Genomic DNA, 27,940 nt, shown 5'->3' on the forward strand with positions numbered 1-27,940 from the left:
TGCAGAATCCAAGGATTTTGGGATATTTTCTGCCAACCCCATAGAAATTTTTGTAACCGACCACCCACCTTGATGTCATTTATTCAGCTTTCCTGCACCTGCACTTGGGAAGATGGAGTCTCTACCCTTTCCACCCTTGGGATGAGACCACCTCCCAGTCTTCCCTTTCCCCCTGTAGTCTGACTTCTGACCAGGTCGGGATCTACGAAAGGGCTGGAATTTTTTAGTATTCTCCTCAGGGAACCCTTTCTTTTTATCTGAGGCTTTTTCTAAAATATCATCTAGAATAGGCCCAAATACTTTATTCCCTGAGAATGGGATTCCACACAATTTATTTTTTGATTGGATATCCCCTGACCAAGTCTTTAGCCAGATAGCTCTTCTGGCTGCGTTGGACAAGGACTCACTTCTGGCGGCGAAGCGCACGGATTCTGCTGAAGAGTCTGCCATAAAGCCTGTTGCGAGTTTAAGTAACGGTAGAGATTTGAGAATAACATCTCTGGAAGTCTTAGCTTTGAGATGTTCCTCCAAATCATCTATCCATAGATGCATTGACCGGGCTACCGATGTTGCAGCTATATTGGCCCGTATTATTGCTGCCGAGGATTTCCAAGTTCTCCTGAGCAGTCCATCTGCTTGCGATCCATTGGATCCTTTAAAGCGGAGGAATCCTCAAACGGAATTGAGGTTTTCTTCGCCACCTTTGCTAATGGAACATCAATCTTGGGAACTTCATCCCACACTTTAATGTTCTCCGCTTCCTGCCATTCTTCTAGAATCATGGAACGGATGTGGTTGTTGACTGGAAAAACCTTTGTGACTTGGGCATGTAACCCGCCAAACATTTCATCCTGGATCGAGGTCTCCTCCGGCGTGTCTTGTAACTGCATGGTGTTACGCACTGCATGAAGAAGCTCATATGTATCTGCCGCAGAGAAGAGATATCTCTTCCCTTTGCCCAATGATCCGTCTCTTTCTCCCTGGTCTGAATCTTCTGAAATCACTCCTTCGGAAGAGGGACTAGACTCTCTTGGCCTTTTCCGTGATGTTTGCGGTTCCGACTGACTTGTCTGGGGAAGATTCAAGCTTGAGATGGATGCCTGAACCTCCTGACGAATCATTGTGCTCTTACTGGTTAATAATGCAGTCTGTTCATCACCCACAATCTTAGATGTGCACGACTTGCATAGTGGCTTCCGCCAATTTTCCGGAAATTTAGCAGCACATATCGGGCATTTACTTTTCCCTGATTTTTCCCTTTCGGGTGCGGGGATGGGAGGCTCTGCCTAGGATAGATAGAGATACATAGATATACTCCGTAGGTAGGGAAGTAGGGGGAGGGGTGAGCATTGCGGTCGGTGTTGTGAATTCTGCTCTTGGGCTCCCTCCGGTGGTTGTTGGTGGTAGTGCAGTTGTCTCTGGGTTGTAATCCAGGGCAGGTGTTTCTGCTGATTGCAGCTCTACTGGGTATTTAGGTGTGCAGGATCCATGAGTCCCTGCCAGTTGTCCATTCTTCTTGGAGGGATTGCATCTCTGTCTGGCTCCTCATGCCCTGCTGTCAATTCAGCTAAGATAAGTGTCTGTTTTTTTGTCTCTGTAGCACACATGCAGTGTGCTTTACAATTCAGTGCAATTCATTGTGTTTTTGTCCAGCTTAGACTTTGTTTGGATTTTTCAGTCATGCTGGATTCTCTGGAGATGCAGATATACATTCTATGTCTTTAGTTAGATGTAGAATACTTGTATTTTCTGCTGTGGATATGTTTAGGGTTTTAATACTGACCGCTTAGAATTCTGTCCTATCCTTTTCTATTTAGCTAGAAGTGCCTCTTTTGCTAGATCCTGTTTTCTGCCTGCGTGTGTCTTTCCTCTTATACTCACGGTCAATATTTGTGGGGGGCTGCCTATCATTTGGGGTTCTGCTCTGAGGCAAGATAGAATTCCCATTTCCATCTATAGGGGTATTTAGTCCTCCGGCTGTGTTGAGGTGTCTAGGACGTATTAGGTACACCCCACGGCTACTTCTAGTTGCGGTGTCAGTTTAGGGTTTGCGGTCAGTACAGGTACCACTTACTCCAGAGAAAGTCTCATGCTACTCCAGGGTCACCGGATCATAACAGTACAACTGGCCAACAATGAGTTAAATGCATCTCAGAAGAAGGGAAGAAAGGTGTTGAGCCATTTTTTTCTGTAGCCTGTTTTGTCTTTCCTTCCCTCTTTTCCTCTGGGTGACTGAGGAGTTTTGTGCTAGCATGGATGTTCAGGGATTAGCTTCTTGTGTAGACCAGCTTGCTGCTAGGGTACAGGGTATTTCTGATTATATTGTTCAGACTCCGGTTTTGGAGCCTAGGATTCCTACTCCTGATTTGTTTTTTGGGGACAGGTCCAAATTTTTGAGTTTTAAAAACAACTGTAAACTGTTTTTTGCTCTGAAACCTCGTTCCTCTGGTGATCCCATTCAGCAGGTTAAAATTGTCATCTCCCTGCTGCGTGGCGATCCTCGGGATTGGGCATTTTCCCTGGAATCTGGGAATCCGGCCTTGCTTAATGTAGACGCCTTTTTTCAGGCTCTAGGGTTATTATATGATGAACCAAATTCTGTGGATCATGTGGAGAAGACCTTGTTGGCCCTGTTTCAGGGTCAAGAAGCAGCAGAATTGTATTGTCAGAAATTTAGAAAATGGTCTGTGCTGACTAAATGGAATGAGGATGCTTTGGCGGCAATTTTCAGAAAGGGTCTTTCTGAATCTGTTAAAGATGTTATGGTGGGGTTTCCCACGCCTGTTGGTCTGAGTGATTCTATGTCTCTGGCCATTCAGATTGATCGGCGCTTGCGGGAGCGCAGAACTATGCGCACTGTGGCGTTGTCCTCAGAGCAGATACCTGAGCCTATGCAGTGTGATAGGATTCTGTCTAGAGCGGAACAACAAGGATTCAGAAGTCAGAATAGGTTGTGTTTTTACTGTGGCGATGCTTCTCATTTCAGTCTGCCCTAAGTGTACAAAGAGAATCGCTAGTTCAGTTACCATCAGTACTGTACAACCTAAATTTCTGTTATCTGTTACCTTGATCTGCTCATTGTCGTCATTTTCTGTCATGGCGTTTGTGGATTTAGGCGCAGCTTTGAACTTAATGGACTTTGAATTTGCCAGGCGTTGTGGTTTTCCCTTGCAGTCTTTGCAGACCCCTATTCCTTTAAGGGGCATTGATGCTACACCTTTGGCTAAAAATAAACCCCAGTTTTGGACACAGGTGACCATGTGCATGGCGCCAGCCCATCAGGAAGATTGTCGTTTTCTGGTGTTGCATAATTTGCATGATGCTATTGTGCTGGGTTTTCCATGGTTGCAGGTACATAATCCGGTGTTGGATTGGAAATCTATGTCTGTGACTAGTTGGGGTTGTCAGGGGGTTCATAATGACGTTCCTTTGATGTCAATCTCCTCTTCCTCCTCTTCTGAAATTCCAGAGTTTTTGTCTGATTTTCAGGATGTATTCGATGAGCCCAAGTCCACTTCCCTTCCACCGCATAGGGACTGTGATTGTGCTATTGACCTGATTCCAGGCTGTAAGTTTCCTAAGGGCCGACTTTTCAACCTGTCTGTGCCTGAACATACCGCCATGCGGAGTTATGTTAAGGAGTCTTTGGAGAAAGGGCATATTCGGCCATCTTCTTCACCGTTGGGAGCGGGATTTTTTTTTGTTGTTAAGAAGGATGGCTCCTTGAGACCCTGTATTGATTATCGCCTCTTGAATAAGATCACGGTCAAGTATCAATACCCTTTGCCTTTGCTTTCCGATTTGTTTGCTAGGATTAAGGGGGCTAGTTGGTTTACTAAGATTGACCTTCGAGGGGCATATAATCTTGTTCGTATTAAGCAGGGTGATGGAAAACTGCGTTTAATACGCCCGAAGGCCATTTTGAATACCTTGTGATGCCATTCGGGCTCTCTAATGCTCCATCTGTTTTTCAATCCTTCATGCATGATATCTTCCGGAATTATCTTGATAAATTCATGATTGTATATTTGGATAACATTTTGATTTTTTCCGATGATTGGGAGTCTCATGTGAAACAGGTCAGGATGGTATTTCAGATCCTTCGTGATAATGCTTTGTTTGTGAAAGGGTCTAAGTGTCTCTTTGGAGTGCAGAAGGTTTCTTTTTTGGGCTTCATTTTTTCTCCCTCATCTAGAGATGGATCCGGTTAAGGTTCAGGCCATTCATGATTGGATTCAGCCCACATCCGTGAAGAGCCTTCAGAAATTTTTGGGCTTTCCTAATTTTTATCGCCGTTTCATTGCTAACTTCTCCAGTGTGGTTAAACCCCTGACCGATTTGACGAAGAAAGGCGCTGATGTGACGAATTGGTCCTCTGCGGCTGTCTCTGCCTTTCAGGAGCTTAAACGCCAATTTACTTCTGCCCCGGTGTTGCGTCAGCCGGATGTTTCTCTTCCATTTCAGGTTGAGGTTGACGCTTCTGAGATTGGGGCAGGGGCCGTTTTGTCTCAGAGGAATTCTGATGGTTCCTTGATGAAACCATGTGCCTTCTTTTCCCGTAAGTTTTCGCCTGCTGAACGCAATTATGATGTCGGCAATCGGGAGTTGTTGGCTATGAAGTGGGCGTTTGAGGAATGGCGACATTGGCTTGAGGGAGCCAAGCACCGTATTGTGGTCTTGACCGATCATAAAAATCTGATTTACCTCGAGTCTGCCAAACGGCTGAATCCTAGACAGGCTCGATGGTCCCTGTTTTTCTCCCGTTTTGATTTCGTGGTCTCGTATCTTCCGGGTTCTAAGAATATTAAGGCTGATGCCCTCTCTAGGAGTTTTTTGCCTGATTCTCCTGAGGTCCTTGAACCGGTCGGCATTCTGAAGGAAGGGGTGGTCCTTTCTGCCATTTCCCCTGATTTACGATGGGTTCTTCAGGAATTTCAGGCTGACAAACCTGACCGCTGTCCAGTGGGGAAACTGTTTGTTCCTGATAGATGGACTAGTAGAGTGATTTCTGAGGTTCATTGTTCTGTGTTGGCTGGCCATCCTGGTATTTTTGGTACCAGAGATTTGGTTGGTAGGTCCTTTTAGTGGCCTTCTTTGTCGCGTGATGTGCGTTCTTTTGTGCAGTCCTGTGGGACTTGTGCGCGGGCCAAGCCTTGTTGTTCCCGTGCTAGTGGGTTGCTTTTGCCTTTGCCGGTCCCTGAGAGGCCCTGGACGCATATTTCTATGGATTTTATTTCAGATCTTCCAGTTTCCCAGAGGATGTCGGTTATCTGGGTGGTTTGTGACCGGTTCTCTAAGATGGTTCATTTGGTGCCTTTGCCTAAATTGCCTTCCTCTTCTGATTTGGTTCCGTTGTTTTTTCAGCATGTGGTTCGTTTGCATGGTATTCCGGAGAATATTGTGTCCGACAGAGGTTCCCAGTTTGTTTCTAGGTTTTGGCGGGCCTTTTGTGCTAGGCTGGGCATTGATTTGTCTTTTTCTTCCGCATTTCATCCTCAGACAAATGGCCAGACCGAGCGAACTAATCAGACTTTGGAAACTTATTTGAGATGCTTTGTGTCTGCTGATCAGGATGATTGGGTGGCTTTTTTGCCATTGGCCGAGTTTGCCCTTAATAATCGGGCTAGTTCGGCTACCTTGGTTTCGCCCTTCTTTTGTAATATTGGTTTTCATCCTCGTTTTTCTTCAGGGCAGGTTGAGCCTTCTGATTGTCCTGGTGTGGATTCTGTGGTTGACAGGTTGCAGCAGATTTGGGCTCATGTGGTGGACAATTTGGTGTTGTCTCAGGAGGAGGCTCAGCGTTTTGCTAACAGTCGTCGGTGTGTTGCTTCCCAGCTTCGGGTTGGGGATTTGGTCTGGTTGTCTTCCCGTCATGTTCCTATGAAGGTTTCTTCCCCTAAGTTTAAGCCTCGGTTTATTGGTCCTTATAGGATTTCTGAAATTATCAATCCGGTGTCTTTTCGTTTGGCCCTTCCGGCCTCTTTTGCCATCCATAATGTTTTCCATAGATCTTTATTGCGGAAATATGTGGTGCCCGTTGTTCCCTCTGTTGATCCTCCTGCCCCTGTGTTGGTTGATGGGGAGTTGGAGTATGTGGTTGAGAAGATTTTGGATTCTCGTTTTTCGAGGCGGAAGCTTCAGTACCTTGTCAAATGGAAGGGTTATGGCCAGGAGGATAATTCTTGGGTTTTTGCCTCTGATGTCCATGCTGCTGATTTGGTCCGTGCCTTTCATCTGGCTCGTCCTGATCGGCCTGGGGGCTCTGGTGAGGGTTCGGTGACCCCTCTTCAAGGGGGGGGGTACTGTTGTGAATTCTGCTCTTGGGCTCCCTCCGGTGGTTGTTGGTGGTAGTGCAGTTGTCTCTGGGTTGTAATCCAGGGCAGGTGTGTCTGCTGATTGCAGCTCTACTGGGTATTTAGGTGTGCAGGATCCATGAGTCCCTGCCAGTTGTCCATTGTTCTTGGAGGGATTGCATCTCTGTCTGGCTCCTCATGCCCTGCTGTCAATTCAGCTAAGATAAGTGTCTGTTTTTTTTGTCTCTGTAGCACACATGCAGTGTGCTTTACAATTCAGTGCAATTCATTGTGTTTTTGTCCAGCTTAGACTTTGTTTGGACTTTTCAGTCATGCTGGATTCTCTGGAGATGCAGATATACATTCTATGTCTTTAGTTAGATGTAGAATACTTGTATTTTCAGCTGTGGATATTTTTAGGGTTTTAATACTGACCGCTTAGAATTCTGTCCTATCCTTTTCTATTTAGCTAGAAGTGCCTCTTTTGCTAAATCCTGTTTTCTGCCTGCGTGTGTCTTTCCTCTTATACTCACGGTCAATATTTGTGGGGGGCTGCCTATCCTTTGGGGTTCTGCTCTGAGGCAAGATAGAATTCCCATTTCCATCTATAGGGGTATTTAGTCCTCTGGCTGTGTCGAGGTGTCTAGGACGTGTTAGGTACACCCCACGGCTACTTCTAGTTGGGGTGTCAGTTTAGGGTTTGCGGTCAGTACAGGTACCACTTACTCCAGAGAAAGTCTCATGCTACTCCAGGGTCACCGGATCATAACAGGTCTGGCTTAGTACAGCCCACTCACGTGCCCCTGAAGTTGGCCAGTCCCCTCAGGTCTGGCTGTTTCCTCCATAGTGAGGACAATTCTAGCCGTATAGCCGAGTGCTCCGTCAGGATGGCCGGTGGCATAAAGACCCCCTTACGACGTTTATATAGGATTTACCTGGTTGATCTTGCCCTCCTTACTGCCGCTGCGGTTGACCGTGCTGTAATGCCTCACCCGAGGCCGGCGCTGCTGCCGGCGCCATGCTCCCACGCTGGCCGCGACCGGAACTGACGCGGCCGGAAGTGACGCGGCCACTGGATCCGGAAGTGGCTGCTTGGAAGCGGTCCCTGGAGAAAGCTGCGGCCGCATGCTGGAACCGGCCGCTTGCTGGGAGCGGCCGCCGCACTCACCCCCCGGCAGAACAGGCACCCGGACCAAGAGCCCCCTGAGCGGAGGAGACGGACCCGACCCCAGGAGCAGCGCTGCACTGGGGAGGCTGAGGGACCCCCCATAGCAGGTATCAGCGGCAGATGTCTTGCGGCAGGGAAGGGAAAGGCTGGGCCCCCCGATCCCCACCATCTGCACAGCACCGTCGGAGGAAAAGCTTGCCATTCCTATCCGCAGTGGGACAGGAAAAACACTGGTGGGTGGAGTGGGGAGGGTCCTTTTAACCGCTTGTTGTTCCTGTCCCACTGAGGGTAAGAAGGATGTCCTCCAATGGTGCGGTCAGGTGGTGAACTGAAAAAAAAAAAAAAAATGTTCTCGGCAGCACATTACGTGGTGTAAACTGGAGTTGTGCTGCCGATAACAATAGAGTATGGGGACAGATTGATCTATTAGTGATCGTTCCGTCCCCATCATTCTTGGTCAGTCAGTAAACCAGCAATGATTGACTTAAATACAGTTCATTGTTGCTTATTTTGCAGTTTGAAGTCAGCTCATGTAGATGCATCAAAAATGTTTGTGTGATGGTGCAAAATGTTAGTATTTGGGGCACCCACTCTTAATTTTTGACCAAGGCTACTTTGTTTAAAGTCCACTATGGTGTCCATGAGATGGAAATTCCACTAACCCATGCTGTTATACCCCTAACCTTACAATTACAATACTAAAAATTAAAACACCGTGGAATTATGGAAATCACAGGATTGAGGGACAAAATCTCAATTTATTGAGGATCAAGTGTGAGTGCAATTTATTGAAATCTCCGCGCTTGCATGCTTTGGCTGCCATCAATGAGGTTATTAATGGTTGCCTGAGGAATGTTCTGCCATGCTGAATGCACTTGGGTACAGAATTCATCAAGATCTTCTGCTGGCAGCTCCCTCTGCAATTGCCGTCCAATGGCATCCTAGATGAGGACGATAGGAGACAAAGCAGACCATAGTAACACTTTTAGACCATGCAGGCAACATATAGCCCAATATTGTTGTGTGGGAAAAAACAACTCATAGGACTCTCTGGAGAAATGGCCGTACCACCACCAAATTAATGCAACCTGGAATGGAGACTGGAGTCCATCTACCATACATCACACCACCCCACACCATAATCCCAGGAGAAGGACTCGTGTGACATTCCCTTGTGAAAGTCTCTCCATGGCATTGCCCATGAGGTTTTGTCAGACAGTGAAGTGATCAGCGATGAACAAACGATTTCGCGCATGTGTTGAGGCTGCCTAACAGCCACAAATCATGCAGCCGCAGGGACTCTAACATAATATACGAGCACCCCCAAATTCTCGGATAACACCTGAGCAGGATCGGATAAGACGTTATCCGAGAACTTTCACTCATCACCAGTAGTGATCCATTCTGTCCAGCAAGTGAAATTTGATGTGCCATACCAAGTCTAAAACATCCAACAGTGTCTTGAACGTAATGATAGCTGGATATTGTTCAGGATACGATGTGGCCAATGCCATGGAGAAAGGCGTTTACATGGGTAAGTGAAAGTGTCCAAGGAGCAATTTTTTCATGACAACAAGCCCTGGCCAAACATGTTGCTCGAGCTGCTATGAGAAGCCTGCGTGGCCTAAATGCACTACCATGGCCTGCAGCATCTCAAGGCTTGTCTCCCATTGAGCACATCGTAAACACCATTGGTTGGCATCTGCAAAAGGATCTGCCAGCAGAGGATCTTGATTTGCCCAACTGCGCCCAGTGTGGCAGAACTTTCCTCATACTCATTAATAACCGCATTGCTAGCAAACAAAGTTGTATAAAGGCAGGGATTTCTGAACACAGAGCTCCATACTCAATATATTGAGACCTATAAATGATTGAAAATTTTCATTCTATCGATCCTGTGATTTCAATAATTCCACAACTTTGTTTTCTTGTTGTTTCAAGTTCAAATGTTGAGTGTATATTGATATTTCAGATATATAAGCATCTATTCCATCATAGAAATGACCGCTAGCCAGGATGAAAGGTATAGATCTTTTATTTTGAGCAGATTGTACGGGGGGAGCCAATGTAGTTTACGTAAACAGTGAATACATTTAACATGTGATTAATAGCACGGACCCCACACACGACATCTACAGGGAAATATATATACATCTAGGAGCAAAGTAATGTACACCGCACACGAGGGGCCTAGCACACACTGCAACATGTTCGGTCCAGACAAGACGGAAATTGGGGAGAGTGTGTGCACCCTTTCACTACTGACAGACTGCAATGCACCAAGGCTGTCAAGTGAAGATCTTGATAACTGTTTGGGCAAGAACTGTAGGATTTAAGGGTAAAAGTGCTTGCGGTGCCAACTTTTATTCCCAAGGACATGACCCCAACCGCTCTCACTCAAGATGGTTTCCAATTCCATTTTACTCAATGGTTACACGTTACTCAGCGCATCCACACCAGGGAGGACTTTACCTACAAGAAGCAGAACAGAAAACCAGTCAGCTCGCACCTTTACCAACAGGGAATATACAGCATTACATGCCACAAATTAGATATTAGTGAAACTCAAAAAAATAAATAAATTAAAAAAAAAAAAAAAACACTTTTAGGCAGATTGACCTGAATATGATTCGGTCCAAATAAAATCTGCTCCAAATTTTATTTATTTTTTTAAATCCTCTGAGGTCTCTCCAGACCCCAAAGCTTCATAAATATTTAGGAAAGGAGTATGATCTTCAGGAGCAAACGATGCCTCGATACACCCCACGAGATCTGACCAGCGTCGTAGGATCCAGACTGAAGACCGTTTCAAAGACAGTGGAAGACGTAGTTGGTGGTGGCAGCGAGTGACAAGCAAGTTTAATCTACTGACAACTTTCAAGCCCTTTTCAGCCTGATAAAGAAACCAGCTGGATGGCGGCCACTTTGCAAAATCTGTGTACATCCAATCTTGGAAGATCTGGTTTCATGAGAATTAGATTCTTTAAGAATCAGTTTGCTGATCTCTAGTGCCAATGCAATACCTGGCGAGGCCGAGCCCACTGCAGAGGGTACAGCTCATCACTTATTCACTGGCAAATGATATTCTTATCCCCTCATAGGAGCATAGCAAGAACACATTCACATGGGGACACTGCTCACTGCCTTACCTTCCAGCAGCTCCAGACTGGCGCCTCCTCCAGTGCTCACGTGGCTCACTTTGTCTTCAGTGTCCCATTTTGCACAACAGGTTGCTGTGTCTCCTCCACCTGTGGGCAGAGGAAAAACATTAAGTACCAGAAGGTGGAGAAGGCGGCAGGGGCTGCACGGCCATATCACGACACAGCCGTCACTATGTGCCGCGGGTACATCACAAGTGAATGGGGAGGCGACATGCTAGGGCTTTGTGTAGCCCCAGCGTAAATTCATTAGGAACTGCCTTTATGTAGTAGAAAGGTATGCTACATCTAGTGCACCCCAGAAACATAAGAAAATAAAAGAAAATGTGTGTGTACAATAAATGTTATACATTATCCTGACTAAAAATGTGTTATATTGTAGGTAATGTAAAATTATATATTTTATTTTTAATTAACACACAGCCACCGACTTCCGAACAGAAATGCCTGGCCAGTTGAAGACAGTTAGCATTGTTTATTCAGTCTTAGTGCTGTCTCCCATCATCCCTGCCTTGCACTTGTCAGGTTAACGGAGGTGAAGATTAAAAAGAAATATGGTGTTTTCCCTTGTCCTTTAGTGGTCCTGTCAGGTTGACTGAAGAAACACAAGTTCAAGATGCCTGCCAGGACTCTGGTCTGACATGAAGTCTGTCTCCAGCAAACTTAACTTACTGCATGTCCTCGGACATCTAAAACTATTTCCACACTGAAATAGGTGGTGGCAGCCATCTTAAAAATATGGACAAAATGTACTAAAGCATAATTTGATGCTAAATAAAAACGGTATTTAGGAAACTGAAATATTTAAATGTATGTTATTACATTTCTCACAGAACCCCTTTAAGAGTTTCTCAAGATTTACAATTAGCGATTGTTAATCCTTCGGAAAGGGGATTGATATTAGATTGGTGGGCGTCCGTCTCTTGGCACTCCCACCGGATAGCTGGTTGTCCCACTATGTCCTGCGTACTCCTTACCTTGCGCAAGGACAAACCATCACTATTGTAGCTTTCAATAAAAAAACCATTATAATAAAAATAAAATAAATTTATAGGGAAAGCCTATAACAGCCATCTCACCGATGATGGTTATACAGCCCTTTCCTGTAACTTCCACCACTTTATCCATAACGGCTTTAGTTCCTTTAGCAAACTTGTCCCACTCGAACACACCGACGGGGCCGTTCCACACAATCTGCTTGGCTCTTCCCACAGCTTCCACAAACTGCTTCATACTTTCTGGACCACAGTCAAGACCCTGTAAACCGAGAGAATTTACAAAATCTGCACTACATGACAGTCACCAAAAATGATTAGGACCCCCTCTGTAAACAGTGCACTAATATTTGGGGTTATTGTAGAACTAGTGCTAAACATCTGTAACGTATCACCAATAGTCTGCTGGGGGCCATAATATACCTCCTGCTGTATACAGAGGCAAGCACTCTTCTTCAGACTCCATACATTTCATAGTGTGCACTTTATGGCAATGTTCTCCCATAGACTTATTGCTTCTGGAGAGGGAAACTCAGAGGCACCGTCTCATTACATGGATCCTGCGCAAAGCCAAGTGTCAGGTCTGTGCAGATGCTATTGCTGCATACTGGTCCCAGATCACAAGCTCGTTTTACAAAGTTTCCCATATGCAAGAGCAGGGTTTACAATAGGGACTATGGCATGTAAGGAATGGGACAACGGGAGATCTCTCCCTCTATCAGGACATTGGCTCCCCGCAGCGTGAACGCAGGATGCCAATGGCTGCTCTGGCAATTAGAGGCCCAACAATGGCCTGCCATAGATCACACCCCGCTAGGCCAGCCAGAGGCACAAGCCATTAGACTTTTTTTTGGCCTTCTTAGTTAGCACCTAATGCAACATCACATACATGACTGCGGGGTAACAGCATGGAGAGGGCTCAGAAGCTGATCTCTCTCTGCACGCAGCAGATACACGGCATCTTACATAGCCATCATGTGTCTAACAGCCAGAGCCGAGCTGCAGTCAATCACCAACAATGGCATTTAAATGAAGAGTGTATAGCTGTGTCTGCTTACTGTCTTCCATCAGCGCCCTATGATTCGATCGATGGGCTACCATGGCAGCCATGGGCCTGCTGAAGGTCCTGCTAACTAACAAAAACCCTTTCTAATATAAACCCTTTCTAATATATAACTTTTATGAAGTTTGTCATAAAACAACCTAAATACCCACTCAGTGAAGGTGAAAACGGTGTGTAAAAAAAGAAAAAAAAAAAGTACTATAAAGGGCTAATAACCACCCTAGGAAGTCTTGGAAGATCTTACCTGATCGATCTCCTAGGGTTATATATACTGCCAGTATACGGTTTTCTGGTTAAGACAGATCTCTGCTTAAAAAATGTCATGCAGACTGTAGCCCCTACAAACACCTAGCCTCTAAAATTATAGCCCTGGGTGCGGACTAGAGAGTTACTTCTAGATACTATACACACATCCTAGTGGTAGCTTTAGATAGTGCTCCAAACACCACATTCTCACTCAGTCGAAGTGCAGCAATGAGTGATACAACCCTACACGTGCACCTGTCCGAACCCCTACCTAGGTGCGGAGGCTGGCACCCTAAGATAACGAGAAACAGAACCCCGCTCGTTCGTCAGCTATCCCTCCGCTCCCTATCCGACCCTGTAAGACGTATAGTCAGAAAAAGAGGGGGCCAGATGGCCTGTATCTGATAAAAGTACAGGATATGCTACTATATTGTTAAAAAAAAAAAATTAAAAAAAATATAATACATCAGATAGACCTGCATGTCCCATATCAAATACTACTGTACGTAAAGCGTATTATTGCTCATCTTTGTAGTATATCAAAGGCGACCAGAGGCCAAAGTCACATGAGCTCTCAAATCACCTCTCCTCAGTGCTAATAAGCACCATGCAGAAGTATCAGCAGATAAAACATAGTATATACAGTAAGCAAAAAGAGTCCCATACTATACAAGTGCTGATAAAAGTGCTGATGTACAGGATAGTTAGCTCTCACATAAGTCAGTAATAGATACTCCTCAAAGGAAAAAACTTTCTATGGCCACACAAGGATACCACAATATCAATTCCACATTATATGCCAACAGATAATATCCCCAAGACTGAATCAGTCCTTATGGCGTTTTTTACTTATCTGTCCGCTTATGGTACATCATCCAAGCGATTACAGGTCATGATGAATTCAACTCATATACTTGTAAGCTCTCGACACGTTTCCCCCTTCTTTTTAAAACAGGTTCATCAGGAGACTGATATATGATAACATGGCAGTGGAGAGTTATCCATAAAATGAGGCGCTTTTTTTTTTTCTTTTTTTTTTTTTTTTTTTACACACCGTTATCACATTCACTGAGTGGGTATTTAGGTTGTTTTATGACAAACTTAGTAAAAGTTATATTTTAGAAAAGGTTTTTGTTATTTAGCAGTTGTTTTGACCCCTGTAACACATCATATACATGTAAGCCTGCTGAAGGTCCCACCCGTCGAGTTTCTCTGAAGCCCATCTATATGCGGAGCTTCAAAGAAGACAGAGGTTTACACTATATACTACAATACTGAGGCCACCTAAGGAGCCTAATAGGAGATTATAACACTTTTTTATTATATATTATTTTTATTAAAAGGGTAAATTAGGCAGGGTCCTTCAGTCACATGTAGAACTCACCATCCATCCTGCTGGGATTCCAGTGGAGACGCTGGCCTGCCCGGTGTTGGCATTCTCATCAAACTTGTCAGCAGTGGTGAAGTCCACAGGTAGGGTGATCCGGACACCATTCTTCTCAGCTTTTGCCATTAAGTCTTTCACAATTTTTGACCCTTCTTCATCATATAATGATGTACCAATCTAATTGTTAAAAAAAAAAAAAAAGTGTAGATTAATGGAAAGAAGCAGGAATCCCAAATGCAAAGACCTAGATGGCTGATGGTATTTGCACTGACTGACTACTTTTGCCACTTGTAACAAGGGTAAACACATTTTTTTCCCTTGACTCAGGGTGCTTTCACACTGCGTTCTGGCACTTGTTGGCTGGTCCCTTCGGGGCTTACGTCCAAATCTACCTGCAAAATGGGATTCGGGTGTGTGGGCCAATGATGCCATAGACTATAATGGTGTTGACATGCACTCTGTCGTGCATCATTTTCAGGTGTGTACAACTACTGGAAACGGACACCCCGATGCAGACTACTATGTCTGAGTGTCCACTTCCAGTAAGTGTACACACCCGAAAATAATGAACAACAAAGCGCACGTTCACTCGGTCAGCACCATTATAGTCTATGGTCACGTCGGTGCATACGCCCAAATCCCATTTTGTGGGAGGTTCAGAAATAAGCCCCAATGGAACCATCGTACAAGTGCCAGAATACAGTGTGAAAGCACTAACCACGCTAGTTTTAGTTTTGCCTGACCCTCTGGAGGTAACAAGTGATATTTAAAGAGGTTTTCCAGGCTTGGGGCTCAAGTCTGCAGTTACTCTGAGAACAGAAACATGAATCCATACAGTGAACGCTATCAGGATTCTCCAATGCAAATAGTGAGCAGTCACGTGACCATAAGGATGCAGCTTGCATACATGTGGTCACATGCAGACTAGATGGCTCAGCATCACGAAACAAGCGAATCTAGCAAGGCTGGACACGTCTAGTCGGAATGTGGCTGGAAGTATGCAAATCCGTCCTGGCATAGCATGAACAAAAAAGGAAACGTGTCCCATAATAAGTGAAGCAGCAGAGATTGGAGCAGTTACTCAGTTTAGAATAAAATAATGTGCAGCACAGCGCACCCATACACCCTGTGACAGCCATTGCTTTTTGCAGCCTTTAATTATGACTTGGGAATAAAAAAATTAATTAAAAAAAAAAGTTGCAGTTGACAACAGCTAGAAAAGTGAAAAGGTCAGAGAAAGAGGGAGAGGGGTGTCCCACAAAATGTACCTCCATGTTGTTTAATACTTTCAAGAAGGTGAACGCCATGCCTCCACCGATGATCATTTCATTCACTTTATCCAGCATGTTATTGATGAGCTGGATCTTGTCCTTGACCTTGGCCCTGAGAAGGGAAGAAGAATATATAGAGATATAAATCAGCGGTCACACCTAGAGATATATACGTCCTCCCGGGCTGTCCTAAATCTGACCTTCACAATGGGCACAATAAAAGTCAATGACAGGAATGGCAGACGCGGTACTGAATAAGGTGCGCGTCTCTGACTGGGGAGCACACAGAGAAAGCAGCAGTGAAAAGGTTGTCAGTGCCAGCTCCCCCCCTGGCATCACTCCCCCCTTAGTGATGCACTAATTAGGAGACCCCCAGCCGGCCAGTGGTCACTAGAGGGGAGGGGTCCTACGGCCACTCCTACAGGGGTTAAATCCAGGGGTCCGGCCGGGAACTTCCTCTTTTCTTCTCGGCGGACACCTGGAAGCTTTTGTCTGCATCCCTGCAGTAATGTCGGATCCCCTGGTTGAGGCCCTGCTGAAGAGAGCGGCACAGGAAGGTGAGCACTGGCTTCAGGCCATTTTTACCGGCGTCAGGGCTCAGCTTCCTGTCCCCTCTCCTACCCCCGTGCTCACACTCCTCTCACCTGGTCCGGCTAGGTCCGTCTCCCCTGCGCCCCCAGGTCCCTGGGTGTCCGGCCCTCCTCCGCCGCTGACCGGCGCACCAGCTGCGGGTCGCTCTGCGCTGCGTGCCAGGGGTCCGGAGGATGGAGCTGCCCGGATGCCCACGCCGGAGCCCCTCTGTGCATCGCAGCTGTCCGAGGCCCTCCCAGCTGCGGGCATGCAGGCGTCTTCCCGAAGGCGGCGGGGTAGGGCTGGGCGACGCACCCGCCGTAAAAATGTTTGCGGTCCCCCTTCGGAGGGGCTAGAGGGTCGCGCCAGTCCGCGCACGGCGCCGCCACTTTCCCCTTCTGCAGCCCCGGCAGCAGGCGGTGTGTCGGCGAGCAGCGCCGGGCGGCTAGAGGCATCCACCCATTCCCCGGCCGCTCCAGGGACGCTGCGGTCGGTGCAGGGGGAAAGGCGGTCCGCCCGCTTACCCCGCGCCCTAGAGCGGCTCCAGGTCGGGGAGGGGGTGGCCTCGCCGCCTCGCAGCTGTAAGCGTCTTCCGGCTCCTTCGGGCACCGCTCGGAGCTCTGGGAAGGCTCCGCCCAGCCACTTCCTGTCCCCGCCCAGCCACTTCCTGTCACCGCATATCAGCGCTGAACACAGCGCTGGCCAGTCCTCCATTACCTTCCCTGCGGGCACAGATACGCCGCCCGCAGGGGGTACCTTGGAGGCTGGCATTAACCCCACACGGTCCCCAGAGTGCGCTGATCGGTCGAACTCGACCGATCAGCGCGCTGATTTCTCACCTGGCCTGACCTCCAGCCTACCCCTGGCAGACGCAGCACTGATGCCTGCACGGGGGTATCAGGGGTCAGGCCGGAGAGGTGACAGTGCTGCTGAAGAGCGCTTTGTTCGGTCCCATAGGACCGAGCAAGGTGCTCAACAGTCGCACAGCGGGAATCACTGCGAAATAAACGCACCCAGCACGGACACATTCACACCTCCCCCCACTGCCCAAATTCCTAATAAAAATTATCCGTTAACCGCCGCCCCGTCAAATCCTAGCAATGGGAGTGAACACAGTTACCTCCTTACGCCCCCCCTTCTAAGTAGCACTACGGGACCGTATACTGCCATTAATCCCCCTCGTAATAATGTTAGAATCTCCCCCATTACACCGCTAAGTAACGGCGGACGAAGGCGTAGACGCCAAACGTCCTCCCAATCCTCCTCTGATAACTCCCGTCGCCATTCGCGCTACCCCTCTAAACGCCCCTCCCGTCACCGTCGCAGACGCAGCTCCCATAGGAGCCGCCGCAGATCCCGGGCCTCAGGGTGGCTGTCATCAGCAACATCCGAGGGGTCTGATGTATCGCTGAGCCCGGATAGGAGTCATCGCGCACGTGGCAAATCCTCTAAATTACGGGCACCCTCTAGGGCTTTCAGCCAGGGAGAACAACCCCCCACGGCTTCCAGCCACAACAACAACCACACAGTCGCTGAAAATAGAGCCATTAATCCGCAACTACGTGGTTGTAATCAGGCTCCAACGCACGATACTCAGAGCATCGGCCAGCACATCGGCCAGTCCCTCGCTGTAGCGGGAGCCAGAGTTTCCCCGTCCTGCGACATCACCCCGTCAACATCTGCAGGGGTTCCTCCAGGATCGGAGTACACTCGTCCAGAGTCACACAGCGGTGAGTGTTCCAAGGGTGGAAAAGAAATGTTAAGCTACGGGGTTAATTTAAAAGAAATGGAGCTAACCTCAGCGATAAAGGAGCTAATCCTACAACTATCACATTCGAGCGGGAAAGTGGTGAACACCACAACACCACAGTCCGCTAATCTACACAGAGACACCACCTTCTGCGGGATCAGCCCACTAGGCGCCCATATAGATCAGGAAACTAGACAGAAAATCTGGAGCAACGAGTATATTGACATATGGTCGCTGTTATCAGCGGACCAACAAACGGTGGATAAAGCTAACAAGAGGGGTTATGATAGGAGTAGATTGAAAATCGCATTAACCATGAATAATTGGCTCCAGGCCTTCGCAGTATTGGGCTGTATTATGGGCCAGAAACATCCGGAACGCTGCTCCGAATTGTTTATATATCAGGACATGATATATAGTTCATACAAGTCGCATGGCGGTTCGGCCTGGCGGCGGTATGACGAGGAGTTCCGCAGGCGTCTGGCCCTACAGCCCGATCTAGGCTGGGGAGTTAAAGCAACAGATGTGTGGCTGTGACTGATGCTGTCCCAAAAGCAGCCCCCCTTTTCAGCCACAACCACTAATTACTCTGCAGCTGCAGGTCAGAACTGAGTGGTCGTGCGAAAACCCGGGGCCTGCTGGTTATTCAATGAGGGAAACTGCCGTTTCCATGCGTTATGCAAATTCAGACATGATTGCTCCGCTTGCGGGCGGGGGGGGGGGGGACGGACGACACACCCAGCATCAAGGTGCACTCGTCAGCCATACAAAGCAGCTACAAGGCAGAACCCCAGTGAGCGTAACCGTGATGGCCCACTGGCTAAAGCTCTACCCCAATAAGAAAGCGGCTCAGCAGCTGCGGGCGGGATTCTCCGACGGGTTTTTTTATTCCCTTTAGGCTAACAAGAACGCCAACCCTATCCGATAACCTAAAATCGGCTTGCGAATTTCCCCAAATTCTTAGACAAAAAATTGAAAAGGAGGTACAATTGGGTAGAATAGCAGGCCCCTTTAAGTCGCTCCCCTTCAAAAACATCAAAATATCACCGTTAGGTATTATTCCAAAAAAGGAACCTGGTAAATACCGCCTAATCCATCATTTATCTCACCCAAAGGGCGATTCGGTTAACGACGCAATTTCCCCAGAAGAAGCTTCTGTCTCAAACGCGTCTTTCGATAAGGCGGTAGAATTAGTCCAGGCAGCCGGACCCGGCGCCCTGCTAGCCAAATCTGACATTGAATTGGCATTCCGTTTACTACCCGTGCACCCCGAATGTTTCCACCTTCTGGGCTGCAAGGTGGACCAACACTATTACTTCGATATGTGCCTCCCGATGGGATGTTCCATCTCATGTCACTATTTCGAGCTATTCAGCACCTTCCTAGATTGGGTAGTTCGGTACGAGACGGGCAGTAAATCCCTAATTCACTACCTCGACGATTTCCTGTTCGTCGGCCCCAGAAATACTAAACTCTGCTCCGATCTACTAGAAAAATTCAAAGCTATCTCGCACAAATTCGGCGTGCCATTGTCACCGGAGAAAACGAAGGGACCATGTAATGTGTTGCCCTTTTTGGGCATCGAAATAGATACCAATTCGATGGTTCTCCGCTTACCAAAGGATAAAATACAAAAAACCCAGCAAATGTTGCAAGGCTTCCGCAAAGTTAACAAGGTAACCCTACAGCAAATGCAGGCATTATTGGGCCTACTGACGTTCGCCTGCCGGGTAATGCCGGTCGGCAGAGCATTCTCGCGCAGACTATCTTTGGCAACAAAAGGGGCTTCTCAGCCCGGCCATAGAATTAGGCTCACTCGGTCGATAAAAGCGGATCTGCTAGTATGGCAGACGTTCCTGCAATCGTACAACGGTCACACGTGCGTCATGGCTAGAGAGATCACAAGCAAGGAATTAGGGCTGACAATAGGGTGGAACAAAACAGAGGGTTTTGCAGCAATTTATAAAAACCAATGGTGCAAATCTGATTGGCCAGAGCAATGGATGACAACAAAGTGGGGGCAAGATCCAGCCCTATGGGAATTGTTTGCGGTAGTAGCAGCGCTGGAGTTATGGGCTGATCAGTTGAGAAACATGAACATTCGTTTCCAAGCAAAAAATTAGAAAACAGCAAAGAGTTTAAATCACGTCTTCTTCATCCCTGCCCATACTCGCTCTCTTGCAACGGCTAGCACTGATATGCCTTGAAAACAATATTTGGTGTAGAGCCACCGTGGTGGCGGAAGTAGATGATAATATCATTAACCCACTGTTATTTTCCAATTGGCAGGCTTTCAGAATCCAGCAGCCCAACGCGCAACCCCGGGGTATTCTGTGTCCACTGTCCCTGTGGGACACAGTGGCCAATCATTGATGCCCTTAATCCGGGCCTCCGTTTCGCCAGCTACCTGGCAGGTGTATGGTAAGGCTTGAGAGGAGTGGTGCTCACTAATTCAGGGTAGGCCAGTCGACGAAAGCGACGGAGTGCGAAGCGCGGTGACAACTGATTTCCTATTACGGATGAGGGAAGGCGGGGCGTCGGGTACCTCGGCACAACGGAAATTATCGGGGCTAGCATTTTTCTTTCAATTATTGGGATGGGTAGACGTAACTAAGTCCTTCTGCATAAGACAAGCCATAAAAGGTTGGAAAAGGCTTCAGCCAAGCCAAGAATGTTGCCGCCCCATTTCTCTGAGACTATTGCAGGACCTGATTGCGATATCCCCGTCAGTCTGCTCATCGCAATATGAGGCGGCCCTCATATCGGCAGCTTTTGCGACCGTCTTTTTCGGAGCACAGCGTATCAGCGAATTGCTACCGCGGTCAAAAAACGCGTCGGAAGGAGGCCTAATTAATGAGGACATAGTTATATGCAGCGACGCCCTGCGCATCAGGGTTAGAAAATCCAAATGCGATCCCATCGGTAGGGGCACATGGGTCCTGGTTAACTCTACAGAGGACCCAGCTTGCCCGCTAAAAATTGTTAAAAGATACGCCGTAATAAGACACGCAGGTAGATTTTTCTTCACTCATCCAGACGGGTCCCCTCTGACCAAGTACCAATTCCAGGCAATGTTCAAGCTATACTTGGAAAAAAATGGCGCAAATCCAAAGGAGTACGGAACATATTCGTTCCGGAAGGGGCGGCCACAGAAGCAGCTAGGGCAGGAGTGTCAGAGGCCGAAGTGCAGAGAATGGGTCGCTGGAAGTCCGCATGCTTTGCCAGATACATAAGACCTGATTTGCTGAATTAACATGTGTTGTCTCTTACAGGGGTTGAAGTTTGGGTTGTAGGAGATTCCTACGTATACTGGGCCGAAGAGAGGGCCAAACTGCGGCCAGGAGGAACAAATCTTTACCTCTCGGGCATAAAAGTTAACTGGAGGGGTCTCAGAGGCCTCCAGTGGAAACAGGTGTTCAAGGAGATGGTTGGCATAGCAAGAATGGCGGAACACCCGGTGATAATGGTGGTACACGCGGGTGGCAATGACCTTGGCAAACAAAAGGTGGCCGAATTGTACAAATGGGTGACAACGGATATGGAACGGTTCAGCTGTCTATTCAGGAACATAATACTGGTGTGGTCGGATATAACACCACGGGCCGTTTGGCGAGGCGCAAGAGATAAAAAAGCCATAGAGCGGACAAGGGTGAAATTCAATGCTCGGATTGGAAAATATGTGAGAGGAAGAGGCGGTGTCGTGATTCGTCACCACCCGCTACAAGGGGATAACACGCCACAATTAAGACCGGACGGAGTTCACCTAACGGACATTGGCCTCGATATTTTTTTGTCGGATTTACAGGATGGGGTTGAACAGGCCCTAACATTGATGGGTGGGGTCGGAGTCCCGCGTAGGTAATACACGGGATCCTCCGTGGCGGAAGAAGCGGAGGAGGGCAAAGGTCGTAACCGCTCGTTGGGCCAATTCCCCTGTCGATCACGGACAGGAGCTCGGCGCGAGCCGCCCGTTACGATATGTAATTGCCTTTCTCTGCTTATTTAATTAATAAACTGTGACCGACCTGTTCAACCCACCTAGGACTGTGTGTGTTTCATTACAGGATTGATGGGAGGGGGGGAAGGCACTGGTTACGACACCCAGGTCTCCACAGTCTAATCCTACCGAAATCTCTTGGCTCATTCTTGAGCATTTACGGTACTTCTCCCCAAGGAGAATATGTAATTGTTGGTGAACAAATACAGGTGATGTAAGGGGAGAGCGAGAACAGAGAGCGGCTGAAGAGGGGAGTATTTCTGCAGGGAGAAGAGACTTCCTGTTTCTACAGGGAGCAGAATTAGTCCAGTAGAAAGGCAAAATGAGGAATTGCAAGTACACAGTGCCATGTCATACAATGACTGCAATATATTAACCCTGCTGTTCTGTTCGGGTCATAGTGACCCGAACAGACTTTTTGCAGCCCTGTAGATTTTTTTCTGTAAGTCTCTAAAACTTGAGACTCCTTGACTTTTCCTCATTTGGGGGGACCTACATATGAGTATATATATATTTTTTTTTTTTCGTTTACTTTTTGCTACACGAAAAAAGTTACACTAGTTCTGTTCGGGTCATAGTGACCCGGCATCGTTTTTTACAGCTGTGAGGCCATATTTTCAGTGAAATAAAGGACTTATAACCTCAGTTGGGTCTATTTATTGCATCTACTATTGTATATCAATTGATTTTTTTCCTAAATTATTTCAATGGGGTCGTACGTGCGCTCTACGGGGGGTATGCATTGAGATCTGCGCACCATAAAAATGGCTTTATATTGATTATTTTTGGTGCGCAGTCTATTCTAAAATGTAGAGTGCATCCGGAGAGATCACTAGGTGTGCACTACACGTGTATATTTTGCGCAGAACGGACTGCTCAGAACGCGCTGTCTAAGACGGTTTTTGTTTGTAAATCTGAGCTGTAAAGTCTTGCAAATAATTTTTTTGGCTAAGTAAGTCTGTCTTCCTGGCTTATCTGCTTGTTTTCAGAAGTTTTCAAAATGTTTGATTTGATTGTTTTGATTTTTTTTTTTTTTTACAAAAGTGTATTTTTCTATTTTCGTTTTGCTCATTGATCTGTTTTTTCAGAATAAAAACAAAAAAAAAAGATTTCTGTTTCATTTTTCTTTTTTTTACTACCAAACATGTTCACAAACAGTCTAGTAAGCAAAAAGTTATAAAACAAAATGAGTTAGAGTGTCTAAAATCAAGGTTTAATAAGCCGGGTCATAGTGACCCGAACAGAACTAGTGTATAGTAAATGCGAACAGAACAGCAGGGTTAAGAGGATAAATAAGTTGAAGGGAGGAGGCGTGCTGCTTTAACATGGGAGGCTGCAACCAGTCAGACATTGAAAAATAACAATTTCAAATAGAGTAGAGCTATCATTGTAATACAATTACAGTTTATGCCTTACAATATACAAGATGGTCTTACAGAATAATTCTGCATTCTACTTATAAAAGTTGGGAGGCCTTTAAGATAAATGCAATACTAAATTATCATGTTCATTGGTATCAAAGTGGCTGAGCTACAGCCTGCAAGATGGATTAATCAGTAAGGCTACAATCACATGACTGCATTTTTTATATTTTTGGGTCATACTACTGTCAAAAAAAACAAACACACAACTTCACACGAACGTCACTTGGACAATCAATGTCATTCAATTGGGGGGTTCAGGCGACTTCTTTCATCACCATTATAGTCTTCCATATTTCGGATGGGACTCACCTGTGCAAGTCTAAGGCTACTCAAAAAGAAGGAAAAAAAAAAATTCAAATCCAGATCCAATTGCAGGTAAAAATTGTGATGTTTCTGTTAATCCATTAAAAAGATACATATTGCAAAAATAAAGGAGGAGACCTCTGTGAAACCTACGCGTTTTGAACGCCAAATGTTCTTAATCCAGGCATGATAAATCCAGGATTAAGAAGGTTTGGCGTTTGAAATGCATAGGTTTCACAGAGGTCTCCTCCTTTATATATTTTAGCAATGTGTATCTTTTTAATGAACAACATCACGATTTTACCTGCAATTGGATCTGAAAACTCGTTTTTTTCCCATTTTTGAAGAAAAAAAAAAAAAGGGGGGGTCCAGAGAATGACAGAATAAATCCTTCATACGTTTAGATGAGCAGTGTGTAAGTTTTATTGTCCTTAGATTGAAGCAAGATCAGATTTCTGAAGGCCTCGCAGTTTGTGGAGCAGATTTCTCAGATGTAGTAAGACATGAAACCTTGTAACACATTTAGTCCTATGTTGAGTATAAAAGTTTGTCAGAAGCTTGTATTCACAGACCCTTCTGTCTCTGATTTGAAGTTGCTTTTCCACATGAAAACCTTATATATGTCTTGTCAGGTGTACAGTCTGTCCCAATTCTCCGACAGACACCCTGTGCACAGAACTCTGTATACCACAACGTTGGACGTAGAACACGTGAATGTCCCAGGAATCTCATCCTGCTGTGCATGGGAGAGAAACTGTGCCCTGCCTGTGGTCCTTCTAAGAGTACAGGTTTTACCGGGATAGTGTCAACACTTGTCGGGTGTCCCGTGATCAGGGGCTCCTTTCCTGTCCCCAATGCTAGGGGCGCCCTAGCTCAGTCTGTTCAGTGTATTACTGATGATGGTGAAGAGGCCGGGGCCATGTACCTTGCGCCTTATCAGCCCTCAGTCTGTACCCTTTCCTCACCCAGGGAAGAAAGGAGAAGTGTACCGTAGTACACCAACCAGACTAACAAGGTAATATGAACAGGGCTAACAGAAGATACCAAACATACAAATATACACTCACATAACAGAGGTATGCACTGGGGAGAGGAGGATGGGGTTAAAGCAAAGTAAAAGAAAGGGAATTATCACACATTCAAAACCTAGTAACAGTCACAGATAAATCCACCAAACTCCTTCTCCATTAATAACCACCACCAACCTCCAGCCATGCAGCATAAGTTAGCTCTGACAATGAGTGCTAGCCAGGGCCCAGTTTATATAGGAGAGGGGGGTGACTACTAACAGTTCACAGCCGAGAGCCTAAACACTCCAGGAGCTCTCAACAGAGCAGATTAACCCCTGCACTGCAATAAAAAAAAATTTACACCGTTTAATAGGACTAAGAAGTGATTCTAATCAGTGCAGGAGTAGGAGAACTCAGACCCTGCAGTCTTCCGCATCCTCTGTCACGGTAAACCTGTGACAAATAGGTTCCTTTAAGTGCAGCAGATGGCACCAAGCTTCTAATTATAATCTTTAAGCTTCAGCATTGTTAAACCTAGAGGGTCTTCGAATATTGCGGTCAGTCTTGTGTAGGATATGGTGAGGTTTTAACATCTATAATCAATGTACCTGACTTGAGGATCCTGGTGGCTCTAATGATGGGATCATCAATAGGTGAGATGGTAGCCTGGATGTAAAAATGTCCTTGTAAAATGGGTCAGGCGTTCATCCCTGCCTGTTGTGCTAGAACAGATGGGATTATGTTGGATGGCCTGCCTGTAGAAAATGAACGAATTTTGTGTTTGGGGTGGAAGCAGACCCATCTGAAGTATCTAGGACAACTTGTAGTTGTGCGATACAGGGACATTCATTAAACAGTTTAATTTTTATGGTGGTGTACAGAAAGTGGATTTCTGAATATGAGTGATCCAGTTTATGGTGGGATGAAACACACTGAATATTCCATGGATTTCTATTGCTTCTTTTTTTAGAGTTACTCCAGATTACTCAGAAGTGATCAATGAATCTGAAGTGGGCCAAGGGTTTGGTGGAACAGGATGCTAGAGAGTCACTTTCCACTTTTACCATGAAAAGCTTAGTGTACTAGGGTGCTACCCATATTGGTTCCAGTTCATTGTAGCTCCATTTTCATAAAAATAAATAAATAAATAAATTGTGAACCAGGATAAATGTAGTGATTTGTTGCTCAGAAGGAATCACATTGGCTTCAACATGGATTTGGCAGGCAGCCAGTCCATCTTCACGTGGGATGTTAGAATATAGCGGTTCCACATCCATGGTGGGTAGTATGGCACCTTACAGAGGGCACCTGTGGTTCAATAGGCCCGTGGTGTCCAGCAGATCGATTGCAGTTTTGCTTACCAGCAGCTTAAGGGCTTTCTACCCATTGTGAGATTTATTTCAGAGAGTCTCCCTACTCCTGGCATATGTATTTTGGGAAGCAGGTTAAATATTCTGATTCTAGGATACTCCGCTGTTAAATCTAGACGTTTTGTAGACTCTGCACAGTTCCCTCTAATACTACGGAGAACCAGCAATGACGGCAGCAAGCAGAGCAGACAGCTCTCCGGCAGCTTAGTCTGCACTCGTCCCACTGCTTACTCAGCGGTTTCCAACAAAGACCTGCAGCAAAGGGCAAAGTCTATGGTTCCTCCTCAATGGTTCAGCACAATAGAAGCATCCGGAACATGAATGTCAGTGATCTAACCTGTGCACTATCACTATAGGGGATGTGTTAAGAATACCAGGATGTTTTTTTGTTGTTGTTTTTTTAAAGGGAACCTGTCACCCCCAAAATCGAAGATGAGCTAAACCCACTGGCATCAGGGGCTTATCTACAGCATTCTGGAATGCTGTAGATAAGCCCCCGATGTATCCTGAAAGATGAGAAAAAGAGGTTAGATTATTCTCACCCATGGGCGGTCCGGTCCGATGGGCATCGCGGTCCGGTCCGGGGCCTCCTATCTTCTTACGATGACGTCCTCTTCAAGCTGCGGCTCCGGTGCAGGCGTACTTTGTCTACCCTGTTGAGGGCAGAGCAAAGTACTGCAGTGTCGGGCCTCTCTGACCTTTCCCGGCGCCTGCGCACTGCAGTACTTTGCTCTGCCCTCAACAGGACAGACAAAGTACACCTGCGCCGGAGCCACAGTGTGAAGACAAGAAGAGGACGTCATGGAATGAAGATAGGAGGCGCCGGACCGGACCGCGACACCCATCGGACCGAACCGCCCCTGGGTGAGAATAATCGAACCTCTTTCTCATCTTTCAGGATACATCGGGGGCTTAGCTCATCTTTGATTTTGGAGGTGACAAGTTCCCTTTTAACACAACGTTATTCACTTAGTACAGAAAGGTTTGCTGTGGGTCAGGAGTACAACTAACAGACTTGGTCATTACACACATAAACCTCAATTATTGTACCAAAGTGTCTATAGTGAAAAGAACAAGTAGTATAAAATGCTGCGTTCCAGACACTAAGGATTTGTCCAGGATTGACACAACAGCTGCAGTTTGATCACATTTAAACAAGTCTCCCATAGCTCCTGCGTGGCCAATTTGGGGGTCCCTACCGGTCTTACTTTGCTGCAGCGATGGTGTGCCATGCACGGTTGTGATCCCTGAAGCCAGGGAGCCGCCTGACATGTGCAATATGGCCAGAAGGCCAATGAATGGTTTCAGCTGTCACAAGTATGTACAGGATGTCATCACTGCAGGCCAAGTAATCACTGGTGGTGACCACCAGAGCTGGAGAAGACATTACCAGGTATATAAAAGAGCACAATATTGTTAATTAATGCTTACCCTCCAAGGATGGCAAGGAATGGTCTTTCTGGGTTCTCCAAAGCCTTGGCAAAATAGTCAAGTTCTTTCTTCATTAGGAACCCAGCAGCTCTCTGGGGCAGATTAACTCCAACCATAGAGCTAAGAGGGGTAGAAACATCATGTTAGTAGGCAGATTGCTGCAGGCAGTGTTGCCACACACTGTGCCCGCCATACACTAGCACACCAGGATTACCTATACTATAGTGTCATGTGCAGGACCCAATTTTGATCATACACTTTAAAGAGTTAATAGTTTATAACATTTACTTGTTATGAGATCAGTTGGTGTCTGACCACTCGGGCTCTGATTACTAGAAGTAGGGGACACAGAACAAGGATAAAAATAGGACATGTGGAGCAGATGAGCCTGCTTATGGCGGCCTGGACCAGTACCCAAGTATCAATGACCAACAGGAAAATTTCAGAACTCCTTTAAATGCAATTCATGCAGTATGAAGCCATAATTCGAACCTGGACCCTTCG

The 27,940-nt window shown here is 46.5% G+C and overlaps 2 protein-coding genes across 2 annotated transcripts in view; one reads left to right on the plus strand and one right to left on the minus strand.

Moving 5' to 3' along the window:
* Positions 1–9,478: 9,478 nt before the first annotated feature.
* LOC143805643 (phosphoglycerate kinase) overlaps positions 9,479–27,940 on the minus strand; it is a 30,252-nt gene continuing 11,790 nt past the window's right edge. Inside the window, exons 6-11 of the mRNA XM_077285171.1 lie at positions 27,437–27,556; positions 15,579–15,693; positions 14,308–14,487; positions 11,699–11,876; positions 10,611–10,709; positions 9,479–9,933 (exon numbers count right to left, since the gene is read on the minus strand). Coding sequence (XP_077141286.1) covers positions 9,893–9,933; positions 10,611–10,709; positions 11,699–11,876; positions 14,308–14,487; positions 15,579–15,693; positions 27,437–27,556 — 733 coding nt within the window. The 3' untranslated portion in view covers positions 9,479–9,892. The remainder of the gene's footprint in view (positions 9,934–10,610; positions 10,710–11,698; positions 11,877–14,307; positions 14,488–15,578; positions 15,694–27,436; positions 27,557–27,940) is intronic.
* On the plus strand, positions 15,955–21,890 carry LOC143805642 (uncharacterized). Its single transcript, XM_077285170.1, has 3 exons — positions 15,955–17,881; positions 20,191–20,322; positions 21,174–21,890. Exons 1-3 carry the CDS (start codon positions 16,090–16,092, stop codon positions 21,761–21,763), a joined length of 2,514 nt encoding a protein of 837 aa, XP_077141285.1. The 5' UTR covers positions 15,955–16,089; the 3' UTR covers positions 21,764–21,890.

Source organism: Ranitomeya variabilis, chromosome 2 (assembly GCF_051348905.1).
Source record: "Ranitomeya variabilis isolate aRanVar5 chromosome 2, aRanVar5.hap1, whole genome shotgun sequence".
NCBI classification, from domain to species: Eukaryota; Metazoa; Chordata; class Amphibia; order Anura; family Dendrobatidae; genus Ranitomeya; species Ranitomeya variabilis.